Source organism: Ptychodera flava, chromosome 21 (assembly GCF_041260155.1).
Source record: "Ptychodera flava strain L36383 chromosome 21, AS_Pfla_20210202, whole genome shotgun sequence".
NCBI lineage: Eukaryota > Metazoa > Hemichordata > Enteropneusta > Ptychoderidae > Ptychodera > Ptychodera flava.
In genome coordinates, this window is record NC_091948.1 from 19,430,041 (window position 1) to 19,445,022 (window position 14,982).

Below are 14,982 nucleotides of genomic sequence, written 5' to 3' on the forward strand. Positions count from 1 at the left end.
AAGGTTATATTAAAAAACTGATTATCATTGTTAAACATCAGAGTTTAAGAACATGACTGTTCCAGACATTCAGTCCCCCTCCTACTGAAGTGGTGTATGGATCTAGATTTTGCCATTAAAGCAGTCTAAAATTAGAAAGTAATTCAAAGGCCCACTGCAGGGAGCTTTCATTGAAAGCTGTTTCATTAATCACAGAGAAACCATACCAGTTACACTGGTCAATATACAGTAACTCTCCACTCACATCTTTGTGTCTCATTCTGTACGTTCAACATTCTGATTGTAAGGTTTATTCTTGGAAGATACACAGTATGGGATTTAAATCTTCCCAGTAATTTCCTGTATCTACAGTATGTGCTGTACAGTTTGTCCTCCATTATACGTGATGTTTTGCAGTGAAGTTACCCAGCTGACTTTCAGGAAAGTTTCTTGATATCAACAGGTACATAACATAAAGTGAAAGACTTAAACATTTGCTCAATTTTTTCTCAATGAAACTTTCAACCATTCTCTTACTAAATCAACAATAAAAATCAGGGGTCACTGTGCAAAGTTTGGTACTAGAGAAACAAATTACCTATTAAACATGGATGGATGGATTCTTGAAATTCAAAATGGCCGCCACCCCTGTGTTAACTCTATTTGAAAAAAGAAATTTTCGACTTTTGAAAAACTAAGACAGTGCAAATGCTTTTTACTCCAAGAGCTTTCAAATGAGTGCCCACAAGTGATAAATCAGAAAAGAATTGTACAAATTTGAGAGTCCGAATAGCTGTCCCTGTGGCTCATTCTACCTTAACAAATGTTCTTTTGCTGACATAAAACTGTCTTCATCAATCCTATTTCATAGTAGCTTTTGGGGTGAAGTGTGACATCGCACAGCTCACACTGACACTGTATTCTATTCTCTATTTGTAGAAACTTTCCAAGTCCAGATTCCGTAGACACCAGTGACACTCTACAGTTCAATTCCCTTTTTGAAAGTGGAAATCTTCGTAAAGCTGTACAGGTATGTGATTATTTCATCTGATTGTTCTCCTTTGATATTGTTCTGAATTTGCACTGTACGGGTTGGTTTTATGCAAAACAAAGAGCCCCTCTTGAATAAGATTTTGATGCTTATTAGTCCCCACGGACACCTTCCGGGGGGACTTATAGGTTTGGTCATGTCCGTGCGTCCGTCTGTGCATCCGTCCGTGCGTCCGTTCACGCAGATATTTCAGAGATGCCGGGAGCGATTTCATTCAAACTTGGTACAAGGACTACTTCATATGTCATACAGATGCACGTCGATTTGTTTTGTGATACGATCCAACATGGCTGCCAGGCGGTCATTTTAATACGATTTTTTCATGTACAGAGCCATAACTCAGGCATGTTTCAACTGATTTTATTCAAAGTTGGTACAAGGACATTGACCTATGTCATACATATGCACGTCAATTTGTTTTGTGATACAATCCAATATGGCCGCCAGGCGGCCATTTTGTTACGATTTTTTCATGTACAGAGCCATTACTCTGGCATTTTTCAACAGATTTTATTCAAAGTTGGTACAAGGACGTTGACCAATGTCATAGCTATGCACATCAATTTGTTTTGTGATATGATCCAATATGGCCGCTGTGCGGCCATTTTGTTACGATTTTTTCATGTACAGAGCCATAACTCAGGCATATCTCAACAGATTTTATTCAAACTTGGTACAAGGACATTGACCTATGTCATACATATGCACATTGATTTGTTTTGTGATACGATCCAATATGGCCACCATGTGGCCATTTTGTTACGATTTTTTCATGTCCTGAACTACAACTCAGACATGTATCAAGCGAATTTATTCAAAAGTATTTTTATCACAGACCTAGTGAAGAGGACTCTATCCTCTCTGAGGACCTGTTATCAAAGTACCCATTAACAAATGGGGACTGTGTCATCAACGATGACTTGTTATGGCAAGCTTTGTAATGTTTGAGCCAGGTTTAGTGAGAGGATAGTTCATAGCCGTGCAAGAACATATAACAAGCACAGTATCGATTCCAGCAAGTACCACTGTTCCATGAATCCTTCCAGAGCACCCTGCAAAGCGTTTTAGCATTTCAGTGAAGACAATATATGTTTGATACTGTAGGTAATACAAAGCATGGCAACTAGGGGGCTTCCATGTCCAGCCATATCTTTGTGTAGTTTTCCCTATGGACAAATCCATTTACTCAGTAAAGTGGGAGCAAGATGTCAGTATTGGTATACCGGTATTCCACAGTGATAAAAAATGCAACATTATTCATGTAAGAGAGGAAAAAAGAACTGCTCTATCAAAATGCACATTTGTCATTCTGCCTTTCAGATACGCAAGTATGAATATGATCTGATTCTGAATTCTGACATAAACTCCAACCATCATCACCAGTGGTTTTACTTTGAAGTGAGTGGTATGAAGGCAGATATTCCCTATCGGTTCAACATGGTCAACTGTGAAAAACCAAACAGCCAGTTTAATTTTGGTAAGTTAATCACTTGTTGGTGTGAGTACCTTTTGCAATATAAGGCACAAGGTTTCATCACAGCGTTGTTGTTATCGTGACCCACGACTTAACTTGTTCACTCCTGTTTCCCCATGAATGGGTCCACAATCACCAGTGATAACGATGGGTTTGGGCCAAACCATAGTGGTGGAAGGGTTCAATAAAGAAGCAGAAATTTGGTTCCTGCTGTTATTTCTTGCTTACAGTTAACTTGGACTTAAACGAATCTGTGCTTCTCGGAGAACAGTGATATTGTATGTAAAATGGTATTTTCTCAGCAACCTGTGTATCAAGTTTTGTTATCCAGCCTCTTCCTTGCAACAAAACAGTCTAATCCCAACTCTTTAATATCAAGTTGGTCTTAAATACAGTTTAAAAAGCAAGGAAGGTTACATGTGTGGTAGTTTTGTTGAATCTTAGTAGACCGTAATCAACTTTCCTCTGTCTTTTGCTAGGCATGCAGCCACTGATGTATTCAGTAAGAGAGGCTGTAGATGGCCGTCCCAGCTGGGTGCGGGCTGGATTTGATATCTGCTACTACAAAAACCATTATTCGCGCAGTTCAGCAGCCGCCGGTGGTCAGAAAGGCAAAAGTTACTTCTCTCTGACATTCAGAATGATATTTCCCCATGATGATGATATCTGCTACATGGCATACCACTATCCCTACACTTACTCCATGCTACAGGTATGTTCTTAGTTGAGCTCTGTATGCATGCTTCTACCTTATAATGTCAAATGATCTTACTGTGACAGTCCACCAAGGTCAAAACCTGCATCTCTGTTTGTAAATAGACTGGTCTGTTTCTTTATATTTACATTTTGATGCAAGTATCAGTAGTCTTGTATATTTTCAACTTCTCCATAGATTTGAATTAGTATGTCTTATGCTCAGTTCCCCAAGCCCCTGACAGCAAAATTTCACCACTGAGATGAAATGGAGCCTATGTTTAACATTAGTCATACAAGTTATTACATTTTGAGATGTTATTTCTACACACCTGTATGAGTCTCACAAAATATCTCCTTCTGAGATGTATAGATAGGAACGACCGATTTGCAGTTCACATGTTATCATCATTAGCCACTTCTATGTCTTGATTTGCGTTCTGTGTTCTTTCCATTCTTCAGACTCATTTGTTTGAGTTGGAGGCAGGTCTGACTGACAATGACTACGGCAACATTTACTACAAGATCCAGACACTGTGTGAAACCATCGGTGGCAATCCCTGCCCTGTTCTCACCATCACCTCATACCCACTCTCTAAAGACAAAGAAGGCATTGAACAATTCAGTGAGTTCATTTTATTTCTCATCTGTCATTCTGATACAATATAACAATTATTTCCTTCAGAATTTATGATGGATGAGGTCAGAGGTCACGCGGCAAGATCACGAACTGTGATCAGTGATGTTAGATGTCTTTATGGTCAAAGGTCATGAAGCCAAAAGATGACTTTTTCACGATGACCTTTTAACTGTAAAATAGTTTGCATGAACCTTTTCCTCAACACTTTGATAAATGACAGTCCTGTTTATTGTACTATAATCTCACCGGAAAAAGCCTTTACAATACTAATTTTTTCAGATTTCAGTAGTGTAGATGTGAATTATGCCAGTAGATAAAAATAAATAATACTTGTATATTTTTCTTGTTGACATTTGTGTGTCTGATTTCCATACAGGGAGTCGTCCATACATCTTTCTCTCAGGACGTGTCCATCCGGGTGAAAGCAATGCATCCTGGGTAATGAAAGGCTCTTTAAATTTTCTGATGAGTCGGCATCCGACAGCGCAGGCACTGCGAGATGTCTACATTTTCAAAATTGTTCCCATGTTGAATCCAGATGGTGTGATCAATGGAAGGTAATTTTCACTTTCTCTGTGTATGTTGGAATTGCGAGATCCATACATTCCTGGAGAGTCCTGGAACGTCCTGGAAAAGTCCTTGAAAATAAAATTGAGTTGTGGATTGTCCTGGAAACTTGATAATCCACCCCAATTTTCAAAAATGACTAGATGAGCAGTCAAGGTATTGTAAAAATGATATGCAAAGTGATATATAAAATGATATATTGTAAAAATGAGGTCTGGAAAATGGTATATTGTATGAGTACCAAAATCTAAAAAATGAATGAAAAAGTCCCTGAAAATCCTTGAATTTCAAGTGACTTTGAGTGTATGGACCCCTGAAGTGCAGCATACCTGAGTCTTGTGGACTCTCATTTGCTTTAGGGTGTGATTTGAATGATCTGTACAAAAAAAAATATTGCAATACAGTGAGCTCAAAGTAAGAGAATGAAAACGAGTGAGTCCAGTTTCTTTCCTTTCTCAGTGTTTGAAAAATTTGAAAAACCTTTGAACTTTTGAATCCTGAAATGGTGATGCTAGTGTGTTTGGTAAGTCTTGTAGGATTGACTTTGCAAAGTGGAATCTCCATTCTTGGGTTTTGCAGTACTCTGACTAAAGAGTTTACCTTTCAAGCTAATTAATCAGTGAAAATAGGGGTTTATTTTAATATTGCTCATTCTGGCTACCTAATATTAAAAAATTATTAAAAGAAACAGTCTCACATCTCCCAAGAGCAGATAAATGATGAATTTCTGTAATGGAAAGAATTTAGCTTTTATGCTATGGAAGGAGGTATGTAATTGTCTCACAACTGACATTGTACGAGCAGAAGTACGGCCTCGTACTTTCACAGAACGAGTGACGTAATGTACCCATACTTTCAAAATACGAGTGACGTACAATGCTGGTATATCACACACAGCAAGATTTTGACGTAAGGCCGTAAAATTCAAAATTGAAGCTGCGGTTTGTATTAGCAACTATTTTTAGACCCCCTCCAATCGTGAACTCCAAATCCAGTGAGGCTTCTATACGCACATTTGTCTGGACTCAACTACGTCACGTTGAAAATTGCCAGCAAGGAGACTATTATTATGCAAATGACCACAGCTGTATTTCTCCGCAGTAGGAAGACTTAGTTATACATTTTCTCAGTTATTCTCCTCTTTCTTTCGAATAAAGATAATTCCTTGCACTTCCAAGCCTTAAATAATTGTACACGCCGCTGTCCCACACAAGCGCTGTGCTGTCGACTCCAAGCTATGTTTCACACGCTGCATGCCTGCCAGCTAATTTATGCAACCTTTAGCAATAACCTCAGGAACAGCTGTGCGGGCCTGCTTGCTCATGTTCCGTCGAAAGATATTTTAGAAATATGGAGACATGGCAACATCACATTTTTATTTTAATATTTTACAAAAGATGCATTGATTTTGTCGAAAATTCTGAAAAAAATATAGGAAGATTTTATCGCGAACACATTTTCACTTGGGGTCAACATGGGGTCGCAGCCATGTTGCCTCAAAACTTATTTCTGTCTGCACTCAAAACTCAAAAGTGTCGGATATGAACCTGAAAAATCTAAGTCATTTGTCAAACTTTGGCGATATTTAAGCCTATAGACAAGATTTCATCTAGGTAAGGTAAATTTACTGAAATTTGATCGACAAATAATCCTGAGCTTGAACGTGACAGCTCGCCTTCTCCGGGAAGTCAAGCATCAAGCTGTCCACACACAGCTGCCCATATGGCTGGGTTTATGAGATTGTTTTCAAGCGACGGCGGTAGACTGAACGGGGCTCTGGATATGAACCTACCGCCGGTAAAGCTGCAATAACTGTTGCGTTGTTTTTTCTTGAAGTTTTTTTTACATTAAACTTGCCATATTCCTTCAAATTACAATGAGATTTTTTCGATCACACAGCCATGTATTTTGTTATGTCACTCGCAAAAGTACGCTGAACACAGGCAGACTATAGAGAAATACTGACAATACGTCACTTGTACGGTGAAAGTGCGGCACATTACGTCACTTGTAATTTGCTCATACGAGCTCGTACGTCTGCTCGTACTTCGTCCGTTTTGAGACGATTAGATAAATGATGGAAGCTGTGTGAAGTTACCCACAATGCACTATTCTCTGTGAAGTATCCCATGATTCACTGCTTTTGCTCCTCTGTCCCACAGCCATCGTTGTTCACTGAGTGGTGAGGACTTGAATAGAAGATGGCTGGACACCAGCCCTGACCTCCATCCCACTATCTACCATACCAAGGGTCTGTTGCAATATCTGCAGTTGATTGACAAGGCGCCTCTGGTCTATTGCGACTACCACGGCCATTCTCGTCGGAAAAACGTCTTCATGTACGGATGCAGCAGTGCCTTGTCCTATCTGGCTGAAGACAATGCAACCGTCTCAAGTGGAAGCTCAGGAGCCAGGGAAGACACCAGCTACAAGGTACGCCAAATCATTTTGCTATAATTTGATTGAATCTACAAAGAACATCAGTTTTCTTGATGAGTGTATCTGTAATGGGAATCAAGCTACCATATCAACAGACAAGTGTTGGTATTTTGTAACAGGAGAACCAAAGTCAGAACATTGATGTAAATGGAAAGGATGACAAACTTTTCAGTGGACCAGTTAAAATGATAAAACTTCAAAAGATCAAAAAAGCTATGGTTATTTGGTGTTTGCACTGTATAGGTTCATTCTTTGAAATACACAAAGTCCCTATGGTTGGTTTCCATCTTAACTTTCCATGCCAGTTCAGGGGCCCATTCTTTCTCTGATTTGTCAATTGTTGTCATAGCTACATAAGGATCGATGTCTTGTCCAATGAAAAGAGCACATCATTGTAATAATGATACACTGATTTACATAACTATTAGTCTCTACATTGAGTAATTTTGTACAGAACCCTTCAATGTATGACAGTATTAAAAGAGGCTTTGCCTTCTAGCTTTGATGTTTCATTCTGTTTTGTTTGAACAGACCTTGCCCAAATTGCTCACTAGTGCTCCAGCGTTTTCAATCAGCAACTGCAGTTTTGTTGTTGAGAAATCCAAAGAGGCGACAGCTCGTGTGGTTGTGTGGAGAGAGATTGGTGTTTTACGCAGCTATACCATGGAAAGCACCTACTGTGGTTGTGATCAAGGCCCATATAAGGTAAGGTCAAAGGGCATCTGCAATGTAAAAGATAAGTCCCAGATCATTTCAACTTTCACACCAGTCCAGCTTCAAGACTTCTAAAAAGTAGATAAGATGAATGTGGCTGTAGAAAGAGTTTTAAAAAAAGCACCAATTGGATTTGAAATATTTTGAATACTCTTGTATGGAAAATGCGGTAAAAGCAGCTTTCTTGTGCAATTTAGTTCAACAGTCTTAGTGCCCAACTCAATTTAGTTCAACAGTGCCCAACTCAAGTTTTTTCTCTTAAACTCTATAACCCGTGTCAGGGGCCGACCAACGCAATGGAAGCTGTAAAACAACAGGGTCCACTTAGCCAGAGTGACTTTTTCATAAACTGTGATTCATGTCATCATAGGTATGTGATCCTCATTTGCAGAATATTTTACTGTGCACAACTCATAAATATGAAAGAAACACGTCAGTAATTTGAATGGAAATTCTGATATACTTTGCAGGGTTTTCAAATCGGAACCAGGGAGCTGGAAGAGATGGGAAAAAAGTTCTGCGAGGCCTTACTGAAACTGAAAAGAACTGGACAACATGTGAGGCAGCCTTCCAACTCTACCAGTCTGACAGCACTAGTCACACAATCAGTAGATAATGAAAGGTGGGCCACAATTTTTCTTTGATTTTTATCTTTCTATCTTTTCTATAAGGCCAAAAAAAAAAAAAATGTTTCTGGTCAGGCCTTTCTTAAAAAAATGGTGCGGCGACGCGGATTTTTTTTTTTTTTTTTTTCTCCTCCTCAAGGGAGGGAGGAGGGTCAGTTAAAGCGCCAAAGCGTAGCGGCTAATTTGCATAATCATTTGCATATCATTAATTTATATTTGCATATGGATGTAAGCTTGCACATGCATCCACACATACATGTACACTCACAACAAAATGCAATGGTAACACACAAGTGTGCAGTTTGAACATCATGGAAACTCTTTATTACACTTAAATAAATCATCACAGTATTGTAATTACAATTGCAATTAAAACACAAGATTCAGATTGAAACTTTGAGAGCAAGAAATGGTTCGTCTGATTGGAGTTTCATTAATACATATATTGCTAATAAATTGTCAAAACTTGCCAACAAAGAGGAAATTCACAAGTTTAAGCTTTACACAATTCAAATGTAATTGAGTTTTATATCATTTTTGAACGACAAACACCGCGAATAATTTTTTATCACGGGGATAGATTTCAACCAGCGCCCCCCCCCCCCCCACCCCCATCCCCAATAACTTCTACTGCAACTGGACATCGTCGTTCGATTCTTGATTTTAAAAATACCACCAAGATGATCACAAGACATGAACTAAGTACGACTAGAATCCCTTGAAAATCAGGTGTAAAATCTTTCAGAGGACGTGTCAGAGTGGCACCACACGCGACGCCAGTATCAATGTCAACACGTTGTAAACACGTCGACCAACATGGCCGCCGCCATATTGAAATTTATGCAATGTGAACTCGAATGCGATCATGATCGTACTAGGACAAAACTCATCATTGTACAATCATAATCAACCTCACCAGTTAGCTCTTGTTTCTTTTGCGATCCACTTCGTTGATCAAAGCATGGGAATGTGATCAAAGGACCTGCTAGTGCTACACCGCCTACCTCTGTGAACACTTGTCCGCGATGTATGCTGAGTATTAAAGGTCTTTGTTGGTCGTAATAGTCGTTCTGGAATGAAAATTTGTGAACAACCCCGCCGATTCTTCTATTGTTTTAACGTTCCTCTCAACACTTACGGACAACTTATCTGATGCATACCATACTTCACACCTTCCACCAGGTTGAAAGTTGAAGTGAGCGCTAATGTGTAGACAATGCATGCATCAGCTAGTAGCTACGCAGAGCGTGTGAACTAAAGGATGGCGGGACTATTTGAAAGCGTAACGGGGAGAATCAAAGCGTACGGGGAGAGGCGAAAGCATAGCGGGACCGCTATGGTCTGGGGAGAACACTGAGTTTTACAGTTTTATCAATATAGTAACATTTAAGGTAGCGACTCAGTTTCATTGTCACTTATTTTCAATCCTCATTTTCACAAAGAAGACGTGGTCACACACCCGACATGTGGTACTTTTTTTATCTGCTCGGTCACCGAAGAGTTCAGAAAATTTGTTAGTTTTCAAAAACAGTGCGCATACGGCTGTTTTACTCAAAAACACGTGTTTTTTAGTTTTTTTACTCAAAAAAGTGTAAGTACAAATCTCCCATCGGCCTTGGTGATCTGTTAACGGCAATCGACGGCTGGGTATACTGGGCAAAAACCGTGTCCCGGATTTTTGAAATTCGCTTTTGTTTTCGCACAATGCACCTTCAAAGTGTCAACTTGACGTTTTTTGCATAAATTATCGGCCTTTGTTCATGTTTGTCAGGATATCTTCACTTCCAGGCCCTTTATCGGAAATCTGAGACACGGTCTTTCAGATATATTCATTCACTGTCCACAGTGAAAAATCAGGCTAGTCTGTCCAGGCGCCGCCGACTTATACTTATTTGAATAATGTACGCACTGCCAAAAACGGAACTGAGAAAATCGACGATTTGTGTAAACGACCTATGCGTCACACATTGTGACCAAGAAGTCCGACTCGCGCACTATTTTCTGCGAATTTTCTTATACCAGGAATAAGTTGAAATATTTAGAGTCAGTTTTGGGAATTTGAATATGTTTAGGATTGCAGATCGTGTGAAAATAGAAAGAAATTATACACTAAACTGGCAAATGCTTAGTGCCAGCAGTGGGTGGTATTTACACAACAAACACAGAGGGGTACTTAGCGATTTAATCCATTTTGGAACGTTTAACTAGCATATTAACTGCATACTGTTAACTCAACGGTTACAATCTGGTTACCAGTGTTCACAGTCAAGACGAAGACGTCGAAACTTGTGTAAAAAAGTCTATCAGATCGAGACCTGTGTGCTGTCGTCGCGCGATCGCGTCGGGCATTCACTTGTTCTTGACTCAAGTTGTCTACTTCCTGTCTCGCGATCGGCAATTTATGCATGTTCTTTGTGAAAAGTGATTGTCAAGTTCATGTTAGCGCCGACACTGTGCGAACGGGACGTCACTTGCTAGTTTTCCTACCTCAAGATGAGACGAACACATGTAACTCTTGACAACATAAAATGTCTGTCGTATTTTCTTAGCTTTTGCACCGCACTGCAAACTTGTCGCCCTTCGTTACGACGGGAGAGATTGACTCGTGTTATTTTTTCAAACTTTATTTATATGTGTTCTTGTACCGATTTTATCAAAATAATAATTATCACGCCGTAGCGTAGAACAGTGCAGGCTGTCATCGACAGCGTGTTCCGAGAGACAGAGTATCGACTAGTCTACACAGCTAGTGGAGTCACTCGACTTGCGCAATACCAGCGCACACATTATCATTTCGGAGATTTTTACTTTTAGTCAAACTTTTGATGACTGACCTCATATAGCAAAAATTGCTAGTTTCAGCACTTCTAGAAGTTGAGCCGGATTTGTTTTACGTTCAGTGTTGAGGTCCAGCTAGCAGCTGTGGAGTCGGCGGGTAATTGATAAGTTTAGACAACACGCACACAATAATCATTTGTGAACCCTCGCAATTCACGTTTTACGTAATTTAATTTTTGGGTTATATTTAAAGAAAGAAAAGGCATGAAATAAAAAACAATATTTCCATTTCGTTTCGAAAAATTAGCAGATCGGTGAACTTGCTCTTGTGAATCTACATTATGTGTGTATGAACTCCTGCACTGGCTTGGGAAACTCCTTGACATAAATGTCACTTGTTGTCGGGTACGGTGTTGTTCAAGGTTCTCAGCAGACACGAAAAGACTGCACGATAGAAAACTCGAGTTTAAAAATATAAAAGAACACGATACTAACACCAAGCATGTACAGCAAGAGTGATAAAATTATCGCAACTAACAGAAGTTTCATCTCGCTCAGGCTAATTTTTGGACTCGGGTATGCAATCAGCATAGCCTAGGATATGTTCGAAAAGCAGCGTGTCAAATACTTTCATAGTTGTCTCCGTTATCGTCTGCGTCCTCGGCCAAATCTGACTCTTCACTGCATTCTTGATCGTTATTGCAGGGAGTATGAGTCAAAGTCGGACTGTTTTACATTTAAATCGACCTTTGCGCACGTTGCCATCTTTTTCAGGTCCGCTTTTGTGGACCTCGCTTGCTTTTTCGACGGTACGGAGCGCGAGCGCCGGCTTTGGTCTGCTCGACGTGTTTGCCGTACCGATACATGCGGAGTTCAAAACGCTGAGCATAACGTTGAAGCTAGCGCATGCGCACTATACCGCAAAGCCTATACATAATCTCTGCGTGTTTATCAAAGATATCGTGGTCGGTAATCCGCGACCGTTAAGACAAAAAGGGAAATAATGGCACGCGGTGTAGCTGATAGTTTTCCATTTTAGTAATATTTCAGGAATTTCCGGTACGATGTGACCCAACACCTTTCCCCAAAAGAAAGACCATGTGTCAGTGCTTCGAAATTTGAAATAAAAAAAAATTGCTAAAATTGACCTTTGAACCTGAGTCGCATCGTTAAATTGTTCATGCAGTCACTGATCATGTGCCCCAAAGAATTTTCTCTTTCTCTTCAGCCGTTTTGGTTTGGTGTTATAGTAATCAGTATGTAGTTTGCCACAGCCGCCGGCCACAAACCAGGAAAAAAAGGGTGACGCGCTGTTGTTCAAGTGACGCGCGCGCTGACCAGAAACATTTTTTTTTTTTTTTGGCCTAATGTGTGGTCTTCGGTATATGGTAGAAGATGCAATGGCTGTGCAAATGGTTAGAAAAGTAAAACGAAGTGTCCATGCCTCGTGGCATGAGCACTGCCTCTGAAACTAGTGATGCTCAAATGACTGACTTCCTTACAGCTAAACAAATGCTGTACGGACATTTGTACACTCTAAGTTTAGAATGTGTCTGATACAAGTTGTGTAGGAAGGGGCACAATGTTCATCAGTGTGGAATATGATTAAAGCAGGCAAGAGCTGCGTTCAACATCTAATGGATCATGCATCACTGCTGTACAGTGGGAATTTTTTTCCACGATCACATAGTCGCTGCCGTTGTAATCCCACTATGCTTGTGAGTGCATTATCAAACCTCAAGGCCTAAGCTTCTACTCTTTTCCACTTTGATCAAGATTTGCAAATGATAAAGTAATAAAATTACTGAGGTAAATTTAAGATTACAAAACGAATATGACACTCTGAAATCCCATGTAAATTTTGCTGAAGGGAGAAAAGCCAATTATTAGGAGATTACAGTGTCGTACATTTCAAGTAATTGTTTCTTGCTCTTCTGTCAGAAATGTAACACCAAAGAGTCTAGACTTTGAATAATATCGTGCACAATTTTTCAGCCCTGAAGAGGAAATCTGTGAGAAAACGACAACACCGCCGCCACAACGAAGAGACAGAATTGGAAGCGGGGAGACCGTTGGTTGCCATGACAACAACAGAGAGGATGCACCCAGTGAGGATGAGGAGAGTGATGAGGAGGAGGAAGAAGATGATGATTTTGATGAGGATGATGAAGTCTACCTGCCGGTCGCACAGCGGGAACCAACGCCGGTAGAGGAGACACGAGTTGAAGGAGACGGAGAGATGATTTGTCAAGAAGATGAATGAATCTGATGTTCAGAAAATGAAGATTACTATGGCTACAAGGGATGAGAGAAGATAAGAGAGAAAAGATGATATGAAAGATAGATGGATTGCAAGCTTTTGTGTCGCGAATCTTCTCATGTCCATGGTTACAGCAGTCAGGACAACTTTGTTGAGGACAAGGGCTTACATATTCTGATCCTTTAGTAGAAGTACCATTGTTACCAGCCAAAGAGAAGACACTTCACTACGGGTGTGAAATATATCATTTTAATCAATTAAGTTAGGCATCGTCTGTGATTAATAACAGCCTTGGTTTACACGTTGACACGGAAATACTCCTAACATAGAAGACATTTGTTTCTCTATGCGTGAATGTACAATCTCTTTGTTCTAGAATTTAGTAGATCTAAAGTGAGGATCTTTCTTCGGTTTCCACTTGATGAGACAAAACGCTGAAGTTTCTGACAAAGAAAGTCATGAAAATAGCATTGATGGAACAGTTTTCATATTGTTTATTTCATGTAGCATCTTTTTTGAGACAAATCCAAGCAACACCTAACCGTGGCAATCAATTCTCAGGGAGTGATTGGGGCAAACAGCTTTGTGAGTGTGCAGTCTTCTGTCTAAATTGATCATTATTTCTGAACAGAGCCTGCTGCCAAGACACTTCTTTCCCAACTCCCGATCCATTTTGGCATTCCTTTGATCATTAAGTCAGTGACAGGTTGGTAAAATGTGATATTGTCTTTTGACTGCCAGTGTCAACATGTGAAAAATACATTGATGTGCTAAAAAAATATTTATTTATTATGAGCATTTAGTAAACAAAGTGTAATAGCTGCTTGTCTCATTTAGAGTCTGTGTTTTTACATGGAAATATTTTTTTTTTTTTATGTAAAGATTGAAGATTTGAAAGACTTCGGTATTACCAGATATTTCTATGTATCACAACAAACTTAATTTTTTACATTTGATTGAAGTGCAGTCAATCTGATGGTGCCTTGGTGGGTTTTGCACAGTAATTCATACATGCTTACATAAGCACCTCGTGACACATATCATTGTTTGTAATGCTGACCTGATGGCAAAACTCGAACACTGCAGTCAGTGAACTTTAGGGTCATGCACTGTGAGCAGTACAGAGCAGGTGCTGTGCATGGTGGAAAGAAGGAAGATTGTGGTCGATGCACCCCATGTGTGCGTGTGTGTGTGTGTGTTGGAAATATTGTGGAAGCTGGTGCTTGCACATGTGTGTGATGCATGTATGTTTGCCTGAGTGTTCATGTGGGTGTGTCTGGGTGGGATTTGTTTGAATGTGTGTGTGTGTGGGTATGTTTAGATGGTATTGCAGTATGTCATGCAAAGAGTGAGATACAATTATTGTTGATCTTTTACATCAAAAAATGTAATACCTCTTTCTTAGCTTGAAACATCCGTCCGTTTGAATTACCTTCATCTTTTCAGTATTTCTTGTAATAGCATTTTCTTCAACGATTTGCCCACCAGGATGTTGAAAGACTGTCATCTTTGTTGGTAGTATGTGTGAGTGAGTAGTTCTTTGTATGAGCGTATGTATGTGTAATGTCTTCATATTTGTGTAAAGTCTGAATACAGGAAAGTTGAAGCATGGTAAAAAGTCTACAAAAAAATTTATTCCTGCTGTCCAGTTTCTATTTCCTCTATCAAGTGTGTGTGTATGTTATAATCTTGTTTATGTATGTACCGTGCCGTGCCGATTTTATCCCTTGCCGATTTCGTCCCCCGCGCATGCGCTGACTA

The 14,982-nt window shown here is 39.7% G+C and overlaps 1 protein-coding gene across 7 annotated transcripts in view; it reads left to right on the top strand.

The window, feature by feature from the left end:
* LOC139121642 (cytosolic carboxypeptidase 1-like) overlaps nt 1-14,040 on the top strand; it is a 57,652-nt gene extending 43,612 nt beyond the window's left edge. For all 7 annotated transcript variants that reach the window (XM_070686709.1, XM_070686712.1, XM_070686708.1 and 4 more), the window contains 9 exons: nt 919-1,009; nt 2,351-2,507; nt 2,984-3,216; nt 3,660-3,822; nt 4,214-4,394; nt 6,567-6,837; nt 7,375-7,548; nt 8,028-8,179; nt 12,957-14,040. In XM_070686709.1, the coding sequence (XP_070542810.1) occupies nt 919-1,009; nt 2,351-2,507; nt 2,984-3,216; nt 3,660-3,822; nt 4,214-4,394; nt 6,567-6,837; nt 7,375-7,548; nt 8,028-8,179; nt 12,957-13,224 (1,690 nt within the window). In that variant the 3' untranslated portion in view covers nt 13,225-14,040. The remainder of the gene's footprint in view (nt 1-918; nt 1,010-2,350; nt 2,508-2,983; nt 3,217-3,659; nt 3,823-4,213; nt 4,395-6,566; nt 6,838-7,374; nt 7,549-8,027; nt 8,180-12,956) is intronic.
* Nucleotides 14,041-14,982: the final 942 nt, after the last annotated feature.